The sequence below is a fragment of the Rhodnius prolixus genome, unplaced genomic scaffold, assembly GCF_049639745.1.
Source record: "Rhodnius prolixus isolate KJV_2025 unplaced genomic scaffold, Rpr scaffold_11, whole genome shotgun sequence".
Classification (NCBI taxonomy): domain Eukaryota; kingdom Metazoa; phylum Arthropoda; class Insecta; order Hemiptera; family Reduviidae; genus Rhodnius; species Rhodnius prolixus.
This window is the reverse complement of record NW_027411625.1, coordinates 13,947,167-13,966,527: the sequence shown is the minus strand read 5'-3', so window position 1 is coordinate 13,966,527 and position 19,361 is coordinate 13,947,167. Positions and strand designations below refer to the sequence as shown.

Here is a 19,361-nt window from a genome sequence, read left to right as displayed (position 1 = left end):
TAAGTTACTCGGAAAGAAAAATAACCGCAGCATATCCAGCTTTTTTTCCAGCATTATAACACACTTTTTGTCAGATTTAAAAGTATTAAAGAAAGATACCATCTGGGCGGTGGTGACTACGTTGGCTAACGCCATGGCGATGGGCAGCTCGCCCTTGTCGCTGATCATGGTAACCAGCTGGACCAATTGCTCGAATCGGTCGGCCAGCACCGTCTCTGCTAGTGTGTCGAATTCCGTACCCTGCTGCAAAATTTTTGTCAAAACCTCCATGAAGGCAGCTCGCGTCTGCAGGTCTCTGTTGTAGCCCAGATCTGGCAACAGAAATCAAATATCTGGTGAAATCTGAATGGCTAAAGTTTGGGTGAAACATGGAGATGGTAAAAAAAAGCTAATCATGTGAGATTTCGAAAAGGAAGACATTCCATTATTTGATCTCGATTGGGCTTTGATGTTTTGGTTTCCTATGCCAACAGGAGCGAAAATTAGTCAATAACAATGTAGAGCTATAAACAGAACAGATAAAACGCAAACAGACTAACAAAAACTTCTTACAAAGTATTTTCCTCACTTTTAAGTTTTTTGACACTTATTAAAGGAGAACAATCCCAGGACGTAAAACCGTAATATGTCTGAAAAAGATGGCAGCCCCTTAAGTGTTCCATGCTTGCTCAATATCATTTGCAGTACAACAAAACCCTTAGAAAAGGAGTTAAATAGATTACTTTTCTTGAGCAGTATAAGGGATTATACCATATCAAACCTGCTGCATTACAGCCAACTCATACCCGTTGCCATTAAAGTAAAACAAATAAATGAACGATAAAGATTATTATCAAGAGAATCCTTCTAGCAGTTTTAAATAACCTATTCTGGCATTTAAATCCCCCCTAAAATAATACTGACATCACTGTACCAGTTTAATATATTTCAAAGATTACTAAAATGCCTCAGATTACATCTCACTCTCTTCCCGGTTTACGATATAACTATAACACCAATTACTACAGAATCATCTTTAGTCTGGAAATGACGACCATTGTTGAGTAATATTCACATGGGTTAATACCATACCTAACTTAACAAATATACCCATAACTCTCTTGCCTTAAATAATTAAATTTAATATTTAAATAAAAATTATTGCATTATAAATATACGTATATATGCAAGTTTAACAGTATAGAAATTGTGTGTTTTATCAATAATGTAAGTTGCACAAATTAAGTTCAAGAGATAATTATCACTTGATGTAAAACTGTTGACTAAAATTAATGCTGTCTTATTCAAAAACCTTTTTAAAAATAACGGTTCGATAAAAAAAATAAAATAATCTCAAATTTTCGTAGATAATTCCATGCAGAATGATAATTTACGCAAGCCAAAATTCACTTTATTTCGACATCGTAAAACCAAACAAATCGTTAATTATTATGGACCTTAAGTGTACACTGCAAAACGCATCCATGCTTTTGGATTTTTGACCCGAACAATTTTCGTGATACCCCATTAAACGAATTACAAAAAGGCCTAAATACCCCTCTAATAAAATGCCTACCAAATGTGTATCCTTTAACAAACTGGAAGCAAAAATAAAAACCGAAACACACTCACCAATACTGTGCATAAGACCGCTGTCAATGTTCGCTGATAGCAGGTTAGACATGGCCTGGATTGTGGCGTTCCTCAGCGTAGTCAACTTGCCGTCAGATACACGCTGCCTCGAGACATCTTTCTCCACGTCCTGGGCATCACTGCAGTCGTTTAGTAAGTTCATGAACAAGGTGAAATATCTAAAAAAATACACAAGCTACATGTTATATAAAATATCTTTTTGGCACCCTCATGAATTGATATTGCCTTTGTTGGAACACTTAATGCCTTAAACTTATCACTTTCTTTAACGGTGTCCTTAATAGTCAACGGTTTTCGAAGCTAAGCGTCAAGATAAATACTTGATTCCTGAAGCCTATCTTGCAAGCAAGTCATATTCGATATCAGGCAAGCACCGTTACTGGTAGTTCACTTTCCGGAAGTCTGTGTAAAATGAAGCGATCCTACCGGGTTTTTGACAATGGGCACGCTCTAGCGGCTCATTGACAACTCTATTATAACTGCTTTTGAGAGGCGACTATCGTCAAAAAAATCATTCATGACTGAGGGTAAATGGCAAAGGTTAGAGCACACACAAGTGGCAACCAATTTCCTTCATACATTTTTTTCATAAATGTCACTGAACAACTGATTTAACAAGTGGTAAAAAGTAGGGGATTGTTCGCAATAAATTTTATAGATAATTTTGGACCACACATATGTGGAATCTCTCAGTTTTGTTTAAATGGTTAATTAAAGTAAATTAGTATGCTTTACTGTTATTTTAAGTTTATGGTGTAATGCCACAACGCAATGCTGTAAGAAAGTTTGAAGAGAACAAGAAATTAGAATAGGTGATTTCACTATACAATGTATAAATAGAAATTCATACTTGAGAAAGAGTTGACTTTTAGCTTCCATAAGATCGCCTCTGTCGGATTCTTCCGGCTGAAGGGGGAGTCCTCGAAGTAGAGCAGCCACGGCTTCCATACAAGCTTGGTCCAGGTCTCTTCAACACGAAATTAGCATCAGGATTATTTATTTAATATTTATTTTTTAAGGCATGCTAGCATAAAAGCTTATTTACGCCCGGTGCTTTTTCCAGAGCACTGCCGGCCTCAAGCCAGTGTTCTTTCGTTACAAACAACACTGCCTATCACCAGAAAGTGAGCTATAAGAAACTACTAGGAAAGAAAATCTAAGGGCCGGCAGATGGATTCGAACCCAGGATCTCCGCGTGGGAATCCAATTTCCACATAGCTAATCCTTTTTCTATTATTATTATAATAATAATTATAATAATTATTCCTCTGAGAAGAAAAAAACCTAATACGATCTAATAGCCTACAAAGCTACCCCTCCCCACAAATAAATAAATAAATAAAATAGCAGTACACCGAGCTGGCGAAATTTTTTTTTTTTAGGCTTGAGCCACCTAAAGTTCAAACAGTCCAATCAAATGGAGCAATAATTTTAATAGGAAACAGCCTAAGCTCCTCCGTTGTCAACCTATTTCGGCTAATGATCTAAAATTTAGCTTTCACGCACCTTAAATAATCTGTCATAATGGATGGATGGGCGTTTCCTCCACCGACTCTCAAATTCTACAGAAAAGAACAGGCACCAGCCCCATTTTAAAGAGATTTCTCACTAAATCACAACGTGTGAAGCATTAAACTACTACTCCTAGTTGGGAGCCGACAAACTAGGTGCCAGAGAAAGGACTATGAGAGAACCCACAGCATCTCACTAACAACCTGGTTGGGCCCGAATCGCATTTTGGATGGAACCAACTATCGAAAACCTACAGTTCTCATTCATAATGATAACTGCAAGGAAGGCTGTCCACGCCTGGAAGCGAGTATCAAATGTCTCACCAGTAGTTACTTCTGGACCGCTGAGGGACTTCGATATGGCCACCCCGTCAAACTAATAGTTATCCGATATCACCATATGTTCAGACGAAGAAACTCTGAGGAACATCTCGCCAGCAAAATAATGCACGTTGCATGCAAACCAAGTAATAGGATTACCTGGTGATTACAGATACATCGCCCGAACCAGGTGGTGCAATTTGATGTGAGGTGCCCATCACCCAGTCAGTGAGATACTCCACTAATTTGTTGCGAAACTTCATCTCCTGCCTGAACGCCAAGTCGTCCCGGCGCTTCATCATGGACTCCACCAGCTGGCACAGTTTGGTCTTGATGTGCAGTGCATGCACCGTCATGTCCAAGTGACGCACGTACCTGCAACAATGGGGCAAAGTACAACTTATACAAGTAAAAAACAAAAATATGAATTTAGGTGTGGTGTTAGTAATCATGAACGTAGGATACGAAGTTCCTTAGCCTACAATTTACATAAATAATAAATGCATTGTTCCTTAGGAGTAACAATAAGAATTAGTTTTTTTTAAAGAATTTTTTTGAAACTTAGTAACTGTGGAGAGAGAGAGCTGTACTACCAGAAGAGAGATCAAATTTAAGTATTGTACAGTAACAATGTAGCTAATTGAGTTAAATGCTGAATTAAGTTTGTGAAACGATACTCTTTGGACTAAATAAGAGCCCAACCTTCAACTACGAAACAGTGTTATTTATATATAGTATATATAAGAAGTAAGGCCAGTGCGATATTGATTTGACAAAAATTATGATTTGAATTTGATATAATTGCTCATTATAAGGTTGACCGAGCTAATGCGGTTCCACCAAAAAGGGGAAGGAACGCAGGCAGTCCAAAATGAACAATGCGAGGTAATGCGGAGTGGTCACTCCAATTACAGATTAGTCAACTTTTATTCTTCTTCTCTCCTCCATAGCCCCGCAATTGCAACACTACTCTACTGACCCGCTCTTAAAGTTTATGATTATTTGTTCTTAAACACGCTCTTTTTAATTGTTTTTCCCTTCTCCAATGTAGTGAAAGTGAGACCTCATGAAACACTAGATTATTGGGTGAAAAAATAGTCATTTTACACAGACTAGTCAGAGAAAAAAAAAAATAACCAATTACGGTTATGAAGAACAAATAATAAATATTTTTGTAACCTAAAAGTGCGCTGGTATAAATATGTTGGTTTAAGTCAATAACATCAAAAGCAAATTTACCGAGAACTCTAGTCAATAGTTAATATGATCATAACTCAGTAGGTAAATATTACATGTGTTCACATTTACAGCAACTGTACAAATTTCACTAAATGTCACATTTATGTAGCCTAGTTGTGTAACTAAGACTGAATGTTTGACTCGAGTTCAAGATCACAAAATGACCTTGCTCTTCTTCACACGTATACACACATTCCTACCTGACTGTGGCTAGCATCATCCCCTCGATGCTAGTCACGCCGAGATGCTCAGCCGGCTGCTCGCTCTTGCAGTCCAACACGTTTTTCATGATGAATATGATGTGTTCAATGAAGAGTGTATTGATATCCGTCACTATCACCTGGAAATAGATTCACATATGGCTGAGCAAATTTAGACAAGTAAACTAGCTGCAGGGTGTAAAAATAGCACCTTCTGCAGTACGTCCGTTCTGAATGTCATCAATATAAAGCAAGTCTACTTAGGTCTAAGCAGGCTAAGTAGGGAACTAGATACCTTGTCTAAAAGCCTTCCTACAATCTAGTCTTCTTCAAATATGCAGAATGAGCTGGTAGAAAGCCTACACCTATTACCTGTATTATATAAGGTATATATGATGTGGCCAGGGTTCTGGCCATTCTAGAGCGAACTGACTGTTAGTAACATCAACTTTGTTAGGTTAGACTAAAAGTACCTGCCCTTGCTGGTCAAAGAACTTCTCTACAACGGCCTTAATCTGTTCGAAGAGATTGGGATAGAGCGCGGCTGACATTTCGTGCCCGACTAACTCCTTCACATGCTTTTGGATGTTGGTGCCGAACTTCTCGTTGTTGCACACCAGCAATCGTAACAAGTGGCCAATGAATCTGCAAGTAAAAGACATATTCTGGAATGAAATCCAATCAATGGAGAATTTATGTATTTATTTTTTGTAGGATCTCCTTTCATTTTCTCATTTTGGGCAGTGAGCGATAGATCGTAACTTAACTTACCTTATCTTTTACTGATATATAACTGAGAGAGAGAGAGAAAAAAAAAACAAAAAACACCTTTCTACGAAGTTGTAGATGCGAAACGAAATATTAAAGTTTAAACTCACTCAGTGACAGGACAATACTGGATTTCCTGACTCGGGTTGTTCAAGATTGCCACTTTCCTTGGGTCAACCAGGTTTGGGATGGGCCTCACAGGTGACTTTCTCTGCAAACAGACGCCGCCTAGAGCGCATAGAAAGCCAGTCATGTTGGCCCACTCGTTGATCTGGTCCTGTAATCCATAGTACGTAAAAGTATGTATTATTCTGCCTTTTGTTTTGTTTGTTTGTTTGTTTTTTTTTTTTTAATCTCAAGCTCTCTTTGAATCACTTTTCCAAAATATCCACGAACAGTATCTAATTAGCCACCTCCTATCACATAATTTTGTGAAGAAAATAAAAAGATATTTTACATTAGAGGCTTTAGCATGTCTTTTTTTCTTTCCTTTCCTGCAAAAAACCTAATTTTTTAGTTTTAGTTGTAGACTAAGGGTAAGTAGTGCTGAGGATAGTTATAGGAATAAATATTTCAGGAATTAAGATTAGAAAGATTTAGCGTAAGGTAAGGCTAACAGAGGCAATATAGGTGGGTGAAGAAGAGACAGAGGAATGTGTTAGAAAAAAGCGTTAGCGTGGAAACGCCTTTTTTTTTTGTATGCAAAGAAAAAACAAAACAACTTTCCTTTTCTGGACAGGCAAAAATAAACCACCAGTTGGGATCAGAGAGTTTTTCAGAAAATAAAATTATATTAACAGCAGTGAAGGCTAAGGATGTTACTTCTCGGGGAGGAAAAACCAAGGCCTGTGAGCTTTACCCAAAAGCCGCTCTCCAGCATCAAGAGTCTGATTAAAAGGACAGGTTTGGAGGGTGAGCTTTAGAGTGAGGGGAGCCACAATAGATCCAAAGGGGTCGCAGTGGCGTAGGCCTTGAGGCCGCCCTAGTTTAATCTATCTTAATCTAATAGGATGAAAAAATAATTGCCATTTCAGTCGTGATATATTTATTCTGCCGAGCTTTCGACCAAGGGACTAGGTCATCTTCAGGACTGTGGAACATGTTTTCAGATTGTTAACAATGATTCTAATAAAATGAATATGTATAATATAATGAAATTTACAAAAATTATTTACCTAGTTTACAAAGTAATATTTTTACTTTACAGGGTTGGTGTGTCTTCTGTCTTGTCTGTTCATGGACTGAGTGTGATCGGTCTGTGTGTGATATGTGTTAGGTTGTGTGGAAGTCAGTGTTGCCAATTGTCAAGTATTTTGTAGTAAGTTTGCGTGTATGTTGTTTAAATTATTCGAGTCTGTTTTGAAATTTAAACTGTTTTCTGTCTTAGATGTGTATATCATTTCTAGCACTTTCCTTTTTTGTGTGTTGGTTTCTGATTTAAGTATCTTTGTGTTTGGAAAATCGAAAGTGTGATGATTATCTGTGCTGTGTAAGGAAAGTGCTGTTGTGTTCTTTTTTAGTTTTGTGTCGTAAGAGTGTTGGTAGTCTTTTTTTTTAAATACTGTGATGTTTCGCCTATATATTTTTTGTGACAGTCTTTACATTCAATTTCGTATATAGGATTTGATTGTTTGTCCTTTTCAGTCTGGTCTTTTAGCTTCGAAAAAAATTGTCTTTTTGAGTTGTTGGTGTTTTTTGTATGATTGGGTTTGTCGTGTTCTGTAGTAATGTTTTTAATTTTTTTGTGAATAGTTGTACATATGGTAGTGAGGCATATTTTTTGGGTTCTATGGATAGGTTGGTGCCGTTGTGTGTTTGTAAGTTTGTTGTTCTTGATGAGTTGGTTGGATTGGTTTTTTCGTAGTATGATTTGATGGCGTGGTTAATGTGTTTGAGGGGGTAGTTGTTGAGTTGAAGAACTGTTTTTGACCTTTCTATTATGTCCTGATGATATTGGGTTGATGTAAGTTTTAGGTTGCGTGAGATGAAATTGTTTGCGCAGTTGGTTTTTTGAAATAGGGGTTGGTTGGAGTAAAAATTAAGGAGACGGCTTGAGTATGTAGGTTTTGTGTAGTGTTTTGTGTTAATTTGTCCTGTATCTGTTCTTATGAGCAGAAGGTCAAGAAAATGAATTTGGATGTTGGTTTCTTGTTCCATTGTGAATTGTATGGAGGGGTGATAGTTGTTGAAAAGTGCAAGCATTTCTTGTGTTTTTGTGGTATTAATGCATAGAATTGTATCATCTACGTATTTTTTGGCAAAGTAAATGTGTGGGTGGTTAGTTGTAATTTGGTCGAAAAGGTCGTCTAATACTATCTCTGCAATAACCAGCGATAAGGGGTTTCCCATCGCTAGTATTTTTATCTGTTCATAAAAATTGTTCTGGTAAGAGAAATAGGATGTGTTAATGCAAAATTGAAGGATGTCTGTAAAAGTTTGTTTGTCCATTTTTGTGATTTGTTTGATGTGGGAATCCCATTTATTAAGAATAATTTCTATTGCTTTGGAAGCTGGTATGTTCGTAAAAAGGGAGATTACGTCTAATGTTATGAGGTGGTAGTCTGATGATACGGTGGTATGGACTATGAACTCAAAAGAGTTCCTGATGTAGTATTGATGGTTACGTATTGGTGTTAGGTGTTTTATGAGGAATTTGGATAGATTGATGGTGGAAGAATTTATGCATGATACGATGGGTCGTAGTGGGAAGTCTGTTCCTTTGTGAATCTTGGGTAAACCATAGATTTTTGGAGGTAGGTAGTAAGAGTCATTTTCGTGTGTAATTGTATGCAGTCAGTTTTGTATAGAACGTTTGCAATGTAGTTGTTTTTTGTTTGAATTTTGTTGGTTGGATCAGTTCTAATTTTTTTGTAAGTGTCAGTATCGCTCAATAAGTTGTCCATTTTTTGTTAGTAGTCTGCTTTTGTCATTACTACTGTTTTTTGTCCTTTGTCAGCGTTGGTGATTATAATATTGGGGTTGTCTTTAAGGAATTGTTTTGTTTTCTTTATTTGTTGTGGTTTGATATGCGTTAGGTTTTGTTTTGTATGTTTTTGAGTGCTGTTGGTAACGATATATGTAGTTTTTCCTCTAATGATGTTTTTCATGTTTTCGTCCAAAGGTGAGTCGCTGATGATGTATTCAGCGTCTTTTATGAAGTCCGTGACAGGAATTTTGTTAGGGGGTAGAGCAAATTTGGGGCCTAGACTCAGTAAGTAACCTACTTCATTGGGTATACTTATGTTTGTAGTGTTGTGTAGCCATTTTTGTGTGCATTGGATTGGGATTGAAGGATTTATTTCATAAACAGAAAAGTGCTGTTTATTTTTTATCATACACATATGTTGATTTATTTATGGCAATTCTTTAGTTTATCGTAAGAGAGTAAGTACCTCAAGTTCATGGTCCGAGTTTTGATGCGAGGCCCTTCTCTTACCAGCTGTCCGGTGAAATGGCTCTGTCTGGCCGTCTTCAAGTTTCGTTTTCGGATACATCGTAAGTATCTTCGTCAGCATCTCCCAGTTTCGGAATGTTTCCTCCCAAGCCTAAAGATTATGTACGGAACAATATTTATTATTACTTTTTAAACCTTTTTAGTTTTATTTTAATGGATCAAGTAATTGCAACAAACGCAAGGCCATGGTCAGCGACCATCGGACAAGCTCATATACAGTTCTGTGAAAAAGTACAAACTCAGTAGATAGAATTGAAAATATTTAAAATCAGAAAAAATTTCATAGCATTTAAAACAATTATTTTAAATAAAAAAAAGATTATTAGATGAACCTCTAAACCTCTAAAAGTATTACTATACTTGATAATGCAATAATCACAAAACTTGTAAACTAACCTTGTTTACGTTGTTAATAAATATAAACTCAAAGGATTAATCCATGTTTATTTTTATAATTTTTTGTAAGAAATCAATTCTTTACAGTTAATATTTATTAAACAGTGATGTTCACGTTAAATAAAGTTCCCCAACGTTCTAAAATAATGCCGCGAAGAACTCAATTAACCGAAATTGAGCAACAAAGAATATTGGATTTAAAAAGAGCTGGGCTGACACAAAGGAAAATCGCTTGTGAATTAAACTGTTCCCAGGGTGCAGTTAATTTTTTTTTAAATTCAGGTCCGGAGAATTTCCGAAAAGATAAGAAGACATCCTAAATTTTCCAGTTCTGTGAAACGTGCTGCTTTAAGAAAAATTTCGAAAACCTGTGCTTCCTCTGCCCAGATCGTGAAACGATTCAACCTGGGGTGTGATGCCAATTTAGTGCGCAAGTGGATAGCTGAAACCAGATATTTAAAATATTGTAAAGTTTTAAGAAAACCGCAACTTAAAAAACACCACGGACAACAACGGTTACAGTATGCGGAAAAACGCATTCAGAATAGTCAAATTTGGTCGAGTGTAATTTTCAGCGATGAAAAAAAATTTAATCTCGACGGCCCGGATGGCTTTAATTATTACTAGCACGACCAAAGCACGGTCCACAAAACAATGGTTTGTGGATTATGGGCTCAAAGTATAGGATTGGCCAGCACTTAGTCCGGAACTTAACCCCTTAGAAAACTTGTGGGGAACCTTGGCTAGGGATGTTTATGACCTTCAGAAACCAGAGATCCAAAACATAGAACTTAAAGAAAGGATCACACAATCTTGGGAAGATATCCCAGACAGCACTTTGACAAACATGGCACCAAGTGTCCCCAAAAGACTGTTGGAGGTGATTAAAAAACGTGGTGGAACATCTCATTATTACGATACATTTTCATTTTTAAGGCACAAAAATATTTTGAGTTTATAATTTTTCATCACAACAGCTTCTTTACGTTTATTTCAACTTTTAGTAAAATCATGAAATATAATTTGATTTCCACTAAAAAAGTCACAAATTGGAGATATTAATTTGTAAAAAATATTTTGCAAAATAAAAAATTTAAAAAAGTTTTAAAGATTTTCTTACCTAGAGTTTATATGTTTTTACAGGACTTACTTATTGTTACTTTTCAAGTAACAAATCTTACAAGCTAGAGTTACTTACTTTTATAACACTGGTACAAAACCGGTTTATTCACATCATTACCAAATCAAATGGTTTATACAATATTATCAGGATTTAAAACTTCAAAAATTAAACTAAGTCCACTTATATTATACATTAATGACTACTAGTGAGCGCAAAAAAAAAATCATCCAATACTGGATAATGCTGTAGATTGACCTTTTAATGTGGGTTAATTTTCATCTGGGTATCCCACTACCAATACCTAAGAGCTGATAAATTACATTACCGGCTGAACACCGTTGACACAATGTTCAATTTTTCTCAGCAGTGCCATGATGCGCTTCTGAAGAGCGGCGCGTCCTGCAAACAGAAAAAATAGAGAGGATATGCAAAAAGCCAAAACATACGACATGATTAAGGTTCTTATTCCCCCCAAAATTATTTAGTTAATAGCAGACCAGTCAGAATACTGCACTGAGCAATGACTTTGAAAAACTCGATTAGCATGATTACAGTCACCCTTAGCATAGGTAGTCAATCTTTAATGTCACATCTTGGGACAATTCAGATGCAAAGTGTCCTGTCCATCTCCTCAAACACCTCGTTTAGTCACAACTTCCTAATTTCATTGAAAATAGTAACATCCTTAATTCCTTTCAATCCGGCTTCCGTACTACATTCTCTACCAACTCCGCACTTCTTAAAATCTCTTCATGACTTACAATTTTCTGTGGTTCAAAAACAACTCTTTATTCTTATCTTTCTTGATTATTCAAAAGCCATAGATTCCGTTAATCACAATATTCTCATTAATAAGTTCCAAAATTCACCACTTTTCAATAGTATCTTCCTGTTGTTACAATCGTTTCTCTCCTATCGTCCCAGTGTGTCACCTTACCTTTTGTGCCCCCGTATCCACCTCTCTCTGTTCTCTCTGGAGTTTCACAAGGTTCATTACTCTCGCTCAAAATTGTCAAGCTTCCCAATCTGTTCCTTGACCTCCTTCCAATCCTCGCTTTTCAATTCATCAATAATCTTGGAGTAATATTTTATCAGTAACTTTTCTGAAGAACCACTTTGCTCAATTATCCGAACGGTTCATCCTTGCCCTTAAAATTTTGAATTAGCTCCGTCATCTTCTTCCCCAAAATACCTGCCAACTGCTCGTCTTCTAATTTCCTCCAATTTGGATTATAGGAGTCAGGCTTGAGTGGGCCTCTCTGGAGTCCTCGAAGGCAATCTAAAGCGTTCAATGAACTGTTTTGTACATTTCATCTTCAGGATCTCCAGAGAAGGGATCACCCAGTCATACATATCTTTAATCTGATCTTTCCTGCATTCCACCACCTTACTTCCTTGGGCCTTCGCTTCTAAATCTTAAAGACCATACTTTAAATCCTCTGTACACTGCCGACATACCTGCTTTCGTCCTTCCTAACCTTTATATTTCTTCCCATAGGACAGCAGCCTAATGACCAATCCTTTTGTGCCATTTCACTTTGGAACTCTTTACCTGTTCACATTCGTCACCTCCCTTCTCTATCAGTTTTCAAAACTCGCCTCTATCATTATCCCTTCCAATTCTAGCTTGCCATTTCTGCAACTCTTGAATTTTCCTTAAATTTATATCTTCACGTGCCAATTGATCTTAGTACTTCTGATTTACTTATTTTATATATGTATATACAGATTGTAGAGAACTTAAGGGGTTATAGGCAGTCAGAAATTTGAAAAATCGATTTTTTATTTTTATTTTTTTATATTAAAGTTTAGTATCTCAGGAATGTTGTCCTAAAATTTCAAATCGATCCGAGCAAAATTGTAAGAGTGAAAGTGTTTACAAGCCCCGACCGTTCGAATTACCATCGCTGAGCACAGAGCTCAACTTGCTACGCGGGAGGCAAGAATCCTACGCAGACAGCAGAAATCGGAAAACTTGGACATTTTGGAAGACGTGGAGGACTTATTTTATGGGCCTGGAATCGATGACACTGTGTAAGTTGAAAAAAAGATTATCCAGGTTTTATTCGCAAACCTTTAACCGCTGAAAACTTTAAACGCGTTTTTCTCAAAACTACGTTTTCAAAGTCGGTGAACACGATATCTCAAAATCTACTTCACCGATCATTTTGAAATTTTACGTATTTCTTTTACACATATTAAAATCGTACTTGGACGAAGGATTTTTTTTTTCAATGAATAGAACTTGTTTTACAAACATAAAATGGTCAATTTTTTTTAGTGAAAATCGTGACTCGAACTTTAAAGTTGTCCCAAAAATTAAAAATTCAATTTTTTTCTAAATCCTTCGTTCAAGTACGAGATAAAGTCATCTACTAACGAAATCTTTTCGAAATTTTGATTTCAGATGACCCAGTCTCAAGATATCATGTCCACGAGAGGGTTGCATTTTTTTGACGTGTTGCATTAAAATATTCGCCATTAGTACAATTATTATTAATTTGTAACGAAAAAATTACAATAAGTTCTTTAAACATGGACTGATATGACGCAAAAGTTCCCGAATAAAAAAGTAAACACGTTTTCCCCCCCCCCAAAAAAATTGAAAAAATGACTTTTTTGGCGCCTCTGACTGCCTATAACCCCTTAATAAATTATAAAAAAAAAAATTTATATTGTATTTCTATTCAAATTTAATCCTTTTTATACTTAGACGTTCATAATATTCAATCATATAATATTTAATACATAAGTATGTTTTGATACGATAATTTACCTTTAGTTATTTTTATTTTTTTAAGATTTTTTTAATAAAGAAATGTTTTTAATTATTCATTTTTGTCAGCCTGATTAGGCCACTTTTTTGTACTTGGTTTTCATTCATAGGGAGCCTATCTGATCCAGAATAAAGTTGTTTTCATTTCATTTCTACGTTGAAGCTCCCCTTAATATTATGTATGTGGTAGATTGAGCACTATACTGACACAGATCCGCTTAATTAGTGACGAGCTTGAAGTTAGAGATTTGGAGAAGAAATCGTTTTAGAGTACTCCAAATTTTATATCAGAGTACTTCAAATTTTACATACTATGTGAAACACTTACCATGATTTTGTTCTCGATAATACAATCGGGAATCCCCGCAAGCTAAATTTTGAAGGCAACAAAGGAATTAATGCTAATATGGACATAATCATGAGATTTGCAAAACTTTGTGTATGAACACATACCAGTAGTGAGTATGGTTGAAGCTTGTGCCAAGTCTTGGTAGAGATGGTAGTTGGGAAGAAGCGCCGTGACAGTGATCTCTTCGGATGTGCAGCGAATGTCTGCTTCCTCGCAAAGCAATCGGAAACAACTCATGGCGATCAGCACGGCCTCGATATCGATACTCCACAGGTACATGAAGAACACCACCTGGGAATGAAAATAGTGTCTGTGAAGGGTTTGGTGTTCCAATTATATATAATTTTATTTTTTTTATTCTACTCTCGACACCAGCATTTCAGTCATTTTTTTATCGAACTGCCGAACATATTTTTGCTTAATCGATGCAGAGGGGAAAAGGTTCCCCTTTCGTTACCTCTTCACACCTGCGAAATTGACAATTTAGAAAGCAGCCAATCACGCATATTTGTTTATAAGTTTGCCTAAGTAATATTGAATTATGCATATTCAGAACTGGCATCTGAAACGATCGCGGTATATTCTTCGGATTGTGCATCTTGGAAAGAAGCTGAGTTTATTTTTAGCATTCTCGCAATGAGCTTCATGCAGATAAGTCTAAGGGTTGACTTTTCTGTCCGACAGAAGTTGGGAAATTTCCGTTACAGAAATAAATTGCTTGCCTATAAGACCTAAGTTACTTCATCCACCTATAAATACCTGCTTTAGCTTATATAGACTACAAACAACCCCAGCAGTAATCTTTTTCGGCAAAACAAACTGTGTACATTAACAATGTAATCTCTAGGTATCTGCATTGATAATGATCAACTCGAGAAATTACAGTTCATTTTCTATTATAAGATAACACAACTTTTATGCTATCGATGTCAATTTGCCCAAAAGCCAGAAAGTTTAAATAATGGATATGTATTGAGAACAACTGAACGTTCTTCAAGAATAGACTAATTTGCTGCTAAAAGCCAAGAATATTAGAAATAAACGAAAGTGAGGTTTTAGTTGGGAAGAGATAAGTCTGAGAGTGGACGAGAAAAGGTACAATTAGGCAGCCTTTAAGAGAATTTCCTTTAAAAACATTTTTCTTGCGTTAGCCCGAGCGGTTGCATCCAGTCTACAGAAGCAATGCTTGTATTTGAGTAGATTTTGTGGGGTATTATTTGATACCACCTCAAGCTAGGACTGGATAGTCGCTGCATCAGTTGAGAGCAGCTTAGCGCCATATCCAATAGCTGAAGTTGAGTTAACAAGTAAGTGCCAGTATTTCTTGAGTGGTTCCTCATTTTACACCAACTCATATAACTTGAGACAGTGCGTTCTATGGCATAAGGTGGCCACCACGACGCCAACTTCTCTTAACCATCTGACAAGTGCTTTTACGAAAATATATTTTCACGTAAAATGACGTGACTACTGATCAATTTGAAGCAAAAAATAAAAATAAAATAAGTAGTTGGATCTCCGGCCAAACATCGAGATGGAAGAGGGCAATTTAAGAAAAATTGAATGTTATGAGTTTGCTGGAACATAAATGTGTAAGTACTAGGAATATCTTCGCGATTAAACTGCATTTGTTGCAGTTTACTGCCAAAAACTCGCCGAATTTTTATTCCAAAAGGCCCAATGTAATCCAGGATTGTTCAGTCGCAAACAAAATTTATTCCAGCAAGATAACGCTCGGCCAAACTCCTCTATTTGACTGTCTGATCGCCCACTACTTGAAGCAGCAAACCACGCATATTACGAAGTTCGTCTAAGTAATAAAGAGTTTAGCCGAGATCGGTAAACGTATAATCCAGACATAACGACATTTGACTACCATTTGTTTCCACAGTTCCAGTTTGTATACAACAGTCAAAAACTAAGGGCTGTTTTCTAATATTCACTCCATACGTACAGCACACTTACGGTAACTTGTACTTACGAACTGCATAATACCTCTAACTTGATGTGGGCCTGTTTGCAGATGGCAATATGGCTACCAACATTTGCATAGTCCTTGTGATGCGACAGAAACTCATTGCGGCACACCAAAATTTCCCTTAGCCACTTCAAGATGTCCGTGTAGTTGACAATTTGATGTTGTATTAACTTTTGAGAAATAGAGAACAGCACCTGAGAACTGAAATCAAAATAGTATATTAGTTGGTCTACCACCAATCAGGCATCTGAAGATTTTCTTTTGAAACTCCAGACTCTAGTTAAGTATCCCAGAGCATCAAGATCAACTCTAAACTGGTCGCAATCAGAACCAATGTCTTAGATGAACTGCAGACTGCTCTGCTTTCTCTCCCCCCACCATCACCCTCTCACTCTCTCCAAAACACAAACATAAATCACCGTACGCCAAGTAGGCATGGTCACCTCTGTTTTTTGGAGATTTTTTCGGTTGATCTGCAAAATTAGTTTTTGCCACAAAATTGAGAGAATTTTAATTTTATCCGCCGTAGCACACATGCCTATAGTATCCCTGACCGGTTTTGGACTTCCATCCATCATCAGAGGTAGTTTCTTCAGTTTGGAGTAGAGATTTCGACTTCACTTACATTACCGTCTAGCACTACATTGTTGACTGAGTGTTTCTCCACCGGTCAGGGATACAATAAACATGCGTGCAACGACGGGAGAAATGGAAAATGCTTGTATTTGAGTAGATTTTGTGGGGCATTATTTGATACCACCTCAAGATTGGAATGGATAGTCGCTGCATCAATTGAGAGCAGCTTAGCGCCATATCCAGCATTGTGGACCTAACCACTTTTTCATTTAAGAGAATTATTAAGGAAACAAAGTGGGTTCCCTATCTCAAGTTAGAGAGACCACTAATTTTTATATGTAACAAGCTTTTAAAAGTTTTTATTTTAACATTTTGCCACGGATATGCAAAATTAAAAAGTGTTCAAGGAAATAAGCTAACACTTTTTGATTTTCTTTTTGACTTTTTCTAATTTTCTCTTTGCGAATTGTTAGTGCGGCCGTTTGTCAATTGCTAATAATCACATTATATCCATACAATTTTTGTATAATATATTATTACGTTAAGTCATAACTAAAATGCTATTAATATTGCAAAATGGAATATGTAGAATCAAGAGCTAAATAAAATACACACTCCAAAAAGAGGAGGGAGAGAGAGAAACAGACTAAGCCTCTACTGTCTTAAAAAAATTAAAGTCTACCTTACATCCCAAAATGTGTTTATGGGTGCTTCAGGATTCCAAACTTCAATTTTTTCCGGTTGATGCAGTACGAGTAAAGCTTCCATAGCTTCATGCGCAATATCATGCATGGTTGGCTGATGCACCAAACTCACGAGGCCGTTGATCAATTCTAGCGTGGAGCTTTGTATCTCATGCCCGGCTTTGCCTTGATTCTGTAGGCAAGATATTAACTGAGTGGTTTTAAGCTTGATAATTACTTCTTGAAATAAAGCAAACATAAATCTAAGCTGTACATGATATTTCACTGACATTCAACATGAGCATTGGATCTGCATGAATAAGGCGAACCATCCAGAGCAACAACACCTTGTAGCCAGGTGATTCCTCGCTTCTCTCCTTGAACTTGGTTGTCGAATCCTTGCTCTTCATCGTCAGTGACTAGAAAAATCATGTCATTTCAAAACAAGCTATTTTTAAAATCTCAAAGTATCTTCTATTTAAAGTACACGCTGCCGCAAAACTTGAGTTTGAGTTCCTCTCCCGGTAGGTATTTCTTATTTTCCTAACTATAATGAAGTGTTTTCTGAAGCCGTTTAGACTTGTGTTCATTCTCAAGATTCCGGATTTACAATTTAAAATACGAATTAGAAATTACATAAACGAATTGTTACTTGTTGAACAGATTTTATAATAATAACAACAACAATACAATAATTACTTCCGATTTTCAATCTCTGGGTCAATTATATATTATATTAGAACGAAGACTTTTTGGAACAAAAAAATATTAAAAGAGAAAAATTATAATAAATGTTTCTTGATATTTAGCATATTCAATTAACAAAGAAATGGTTCAAATTGATTGAAAAATGGGTTTAATGGATATAATAAACGCAATTTTAGTCGTTTTAATATAAATGATAATCTTTATTTTCAAAAATTACTGAAAACGGCAGTATGATTGAGAAATTACTTAGTAAATAAATGACTTGCTTGAGTGTGTAACTAGAACTCTTACCTGAATCATCCTGAGTGGAGTGTGCGAGATGTAACCCTGAGTCACTTTGTTCAGAGTGTCCGTGAACATAGAACGCAGTTCGGATGACTTGGTGTACACCAAGTCGATCTGCGGCCACCAGCTCAATCTGGGCTGTGTGATGATTCTGCAAGAGGACGAATGTTAGAAATTAGTGAGACTGAAGACTCAAAAGGTGGCACAAAATCACAACTTACCTGTACAAAGAGCTGACCAGCACGTAGTGGTAAGTACAAGGAACGTGAGGATTGAGGCATACCTTCAGCGCCTCATTGTTGTGCGGCTTGATGCGGAAGCAGGACACGAAGCAGTCGATCATCAGCTCGATGTCGTGTAGAAGTAGGTTCTGTCCGCTACGGGGGAACGGTTTGGTTGGATTGAATAGGAGTGCCTGCAAAAACAGGGCCCATTAGAAGCATGTATACAGAAAGCAGTAAGGAAAAGTAAAATGACTATTACCTTAAGATCAGAGATAATATTTTGTACGAGAGTGAATGCAACGTTGACAGCATTGCGACTGATGTATGTGCTTGCCTTGCACAGCTTAACACAGGTGACCGCCGCTGCTTCTGTCAGTTGTTTGCTGGTGGTGTGTGGCCCGATCGAACGCTTCACAGACTCTACGAACTGTTTTTTCCTGGAGTGTCTTGGCGAGCAGGGGGCTCCGACATCTGCGTTCAATATTTCCTCGAATATACGCTGCGAAAAAGATAAAGAAATCAATCATTTGCGGTTGATTCCTGATTTCCACCACCACAAGCCGATTTAGCCACGTCAATAGAGCTGTCAGACTTTTCCCAGTCAAAATCTCTGAGTCAGGTAATGTAATTAACAATCGACAGAAGCTTTATAAGTGGGTTCAAATTTCACTACACAAACCTTATAAATGAATGAAAATATATTTATTTGCAAAATTAAAACAGAAATGTAAATGGTCAAAAAAGATTCAAACTGAAGAATTCATGCACACCCACCTAAGTAAAGTATTAACTATAATTAACTCTTAAACAACTTTTGAAATTAATTCTTTTAAAAAAGTTAAGTATAAGGGCTGATTAAATGACAATAGGTACACTAAGTACCTAACACTTCATCATCTCGTCATTTCAGCCAGTTAGAAACGGTTCACATATTTAATTAAAGTAATTTCTACTTTGTTTACCCTACTCTTGTAAACTGATTCCTTATATCACTATTAGGGTTTTCTAAGTACTTTAACTAACATTCGCCTTTGCAACAAAAAAATCCTTCGTTTTTGGAAATTTTATAGCAATTGAAACCATTTAAATAATTTTACAGCTTTTTTTTTAACTTGTTGAATTGTATGAGACTTATGTT

At 36.5% G+C, this 19,361-nt stretch overlaps 1 protein-coding gene across 4 annotated transcripts in view; it reads right to left on the bottom strand.

Annotated features, from left to right (window-relative positions):
• Positions 1-19,361, bottom strand: part of Nf1 (neurofibromin 1) — a 52,190-nt gene that overhangs the window by 26,371 nt on the left and 6,458 nt on the right. The window contains exons 8-24 of one of the 4 annotated variants that reach the window (XM_074138293.1): positions 18,483-18,722; positions 18,221-18,414; positions 18,006-18,150; positions 17,297-17,425; positions 17,006-17,217; positions 15,765-15,948; positions 13,874-14,060; positions 13,749-13,790; positions 10,970-11,043; positions 9,064-9,216; positions 5,782-5,948; positions 5,377-5,548; positions 4,904-5,043; positions 3,624-3,839; positions 2,483-2,599; positions 1,612-1,790; positions 100-311 (exon numbers count right to left, since the gene is read on the bottom strand). In XM_074138293.1, coding sequence (XP_073994394.1) covers positions 100-311; positions 1,612-1,790; positions 2,483-2,599; positions 3,624-3,839; positions 4,904-5,043; positions 5,377-5,548; positions 5,782-5,948; positions 9,064-9,216; positions 10,970-11,043; positions 13,749-13,790; positions 13,874-14,060; positions 15,765-15,948; positions 17,006-17,217; positions 17,297-17,425; positions 18,006-18,150; positions 18,221-18,414; positions 18,483-18,722 — 2,763 coding nt within the window. The remainder of the gene's footprint in view (positions 1-99; positions 312-1,611; positions 1,791-2,482; positions 2,600-3,623; positions 3,840-4,903; positions 5,044-5,376; positions 5,549-5,781; positions 5,949-9,063; positions 9,217-10,969; positions 11,044-13,748; positions 13,791-13,873; positions 14,061-15,764; positions 15,949-17,005; positions 17,218-17,296; positions 17,426-18,005; positions 18,151-18,220; positions 18,415-18,482; positions 18,723-19,361) is intronic. The other 3 variants (XM_074138294.1, XM_074138295.1, XM_074138296.1) reach the window with 3 other exon arrangements.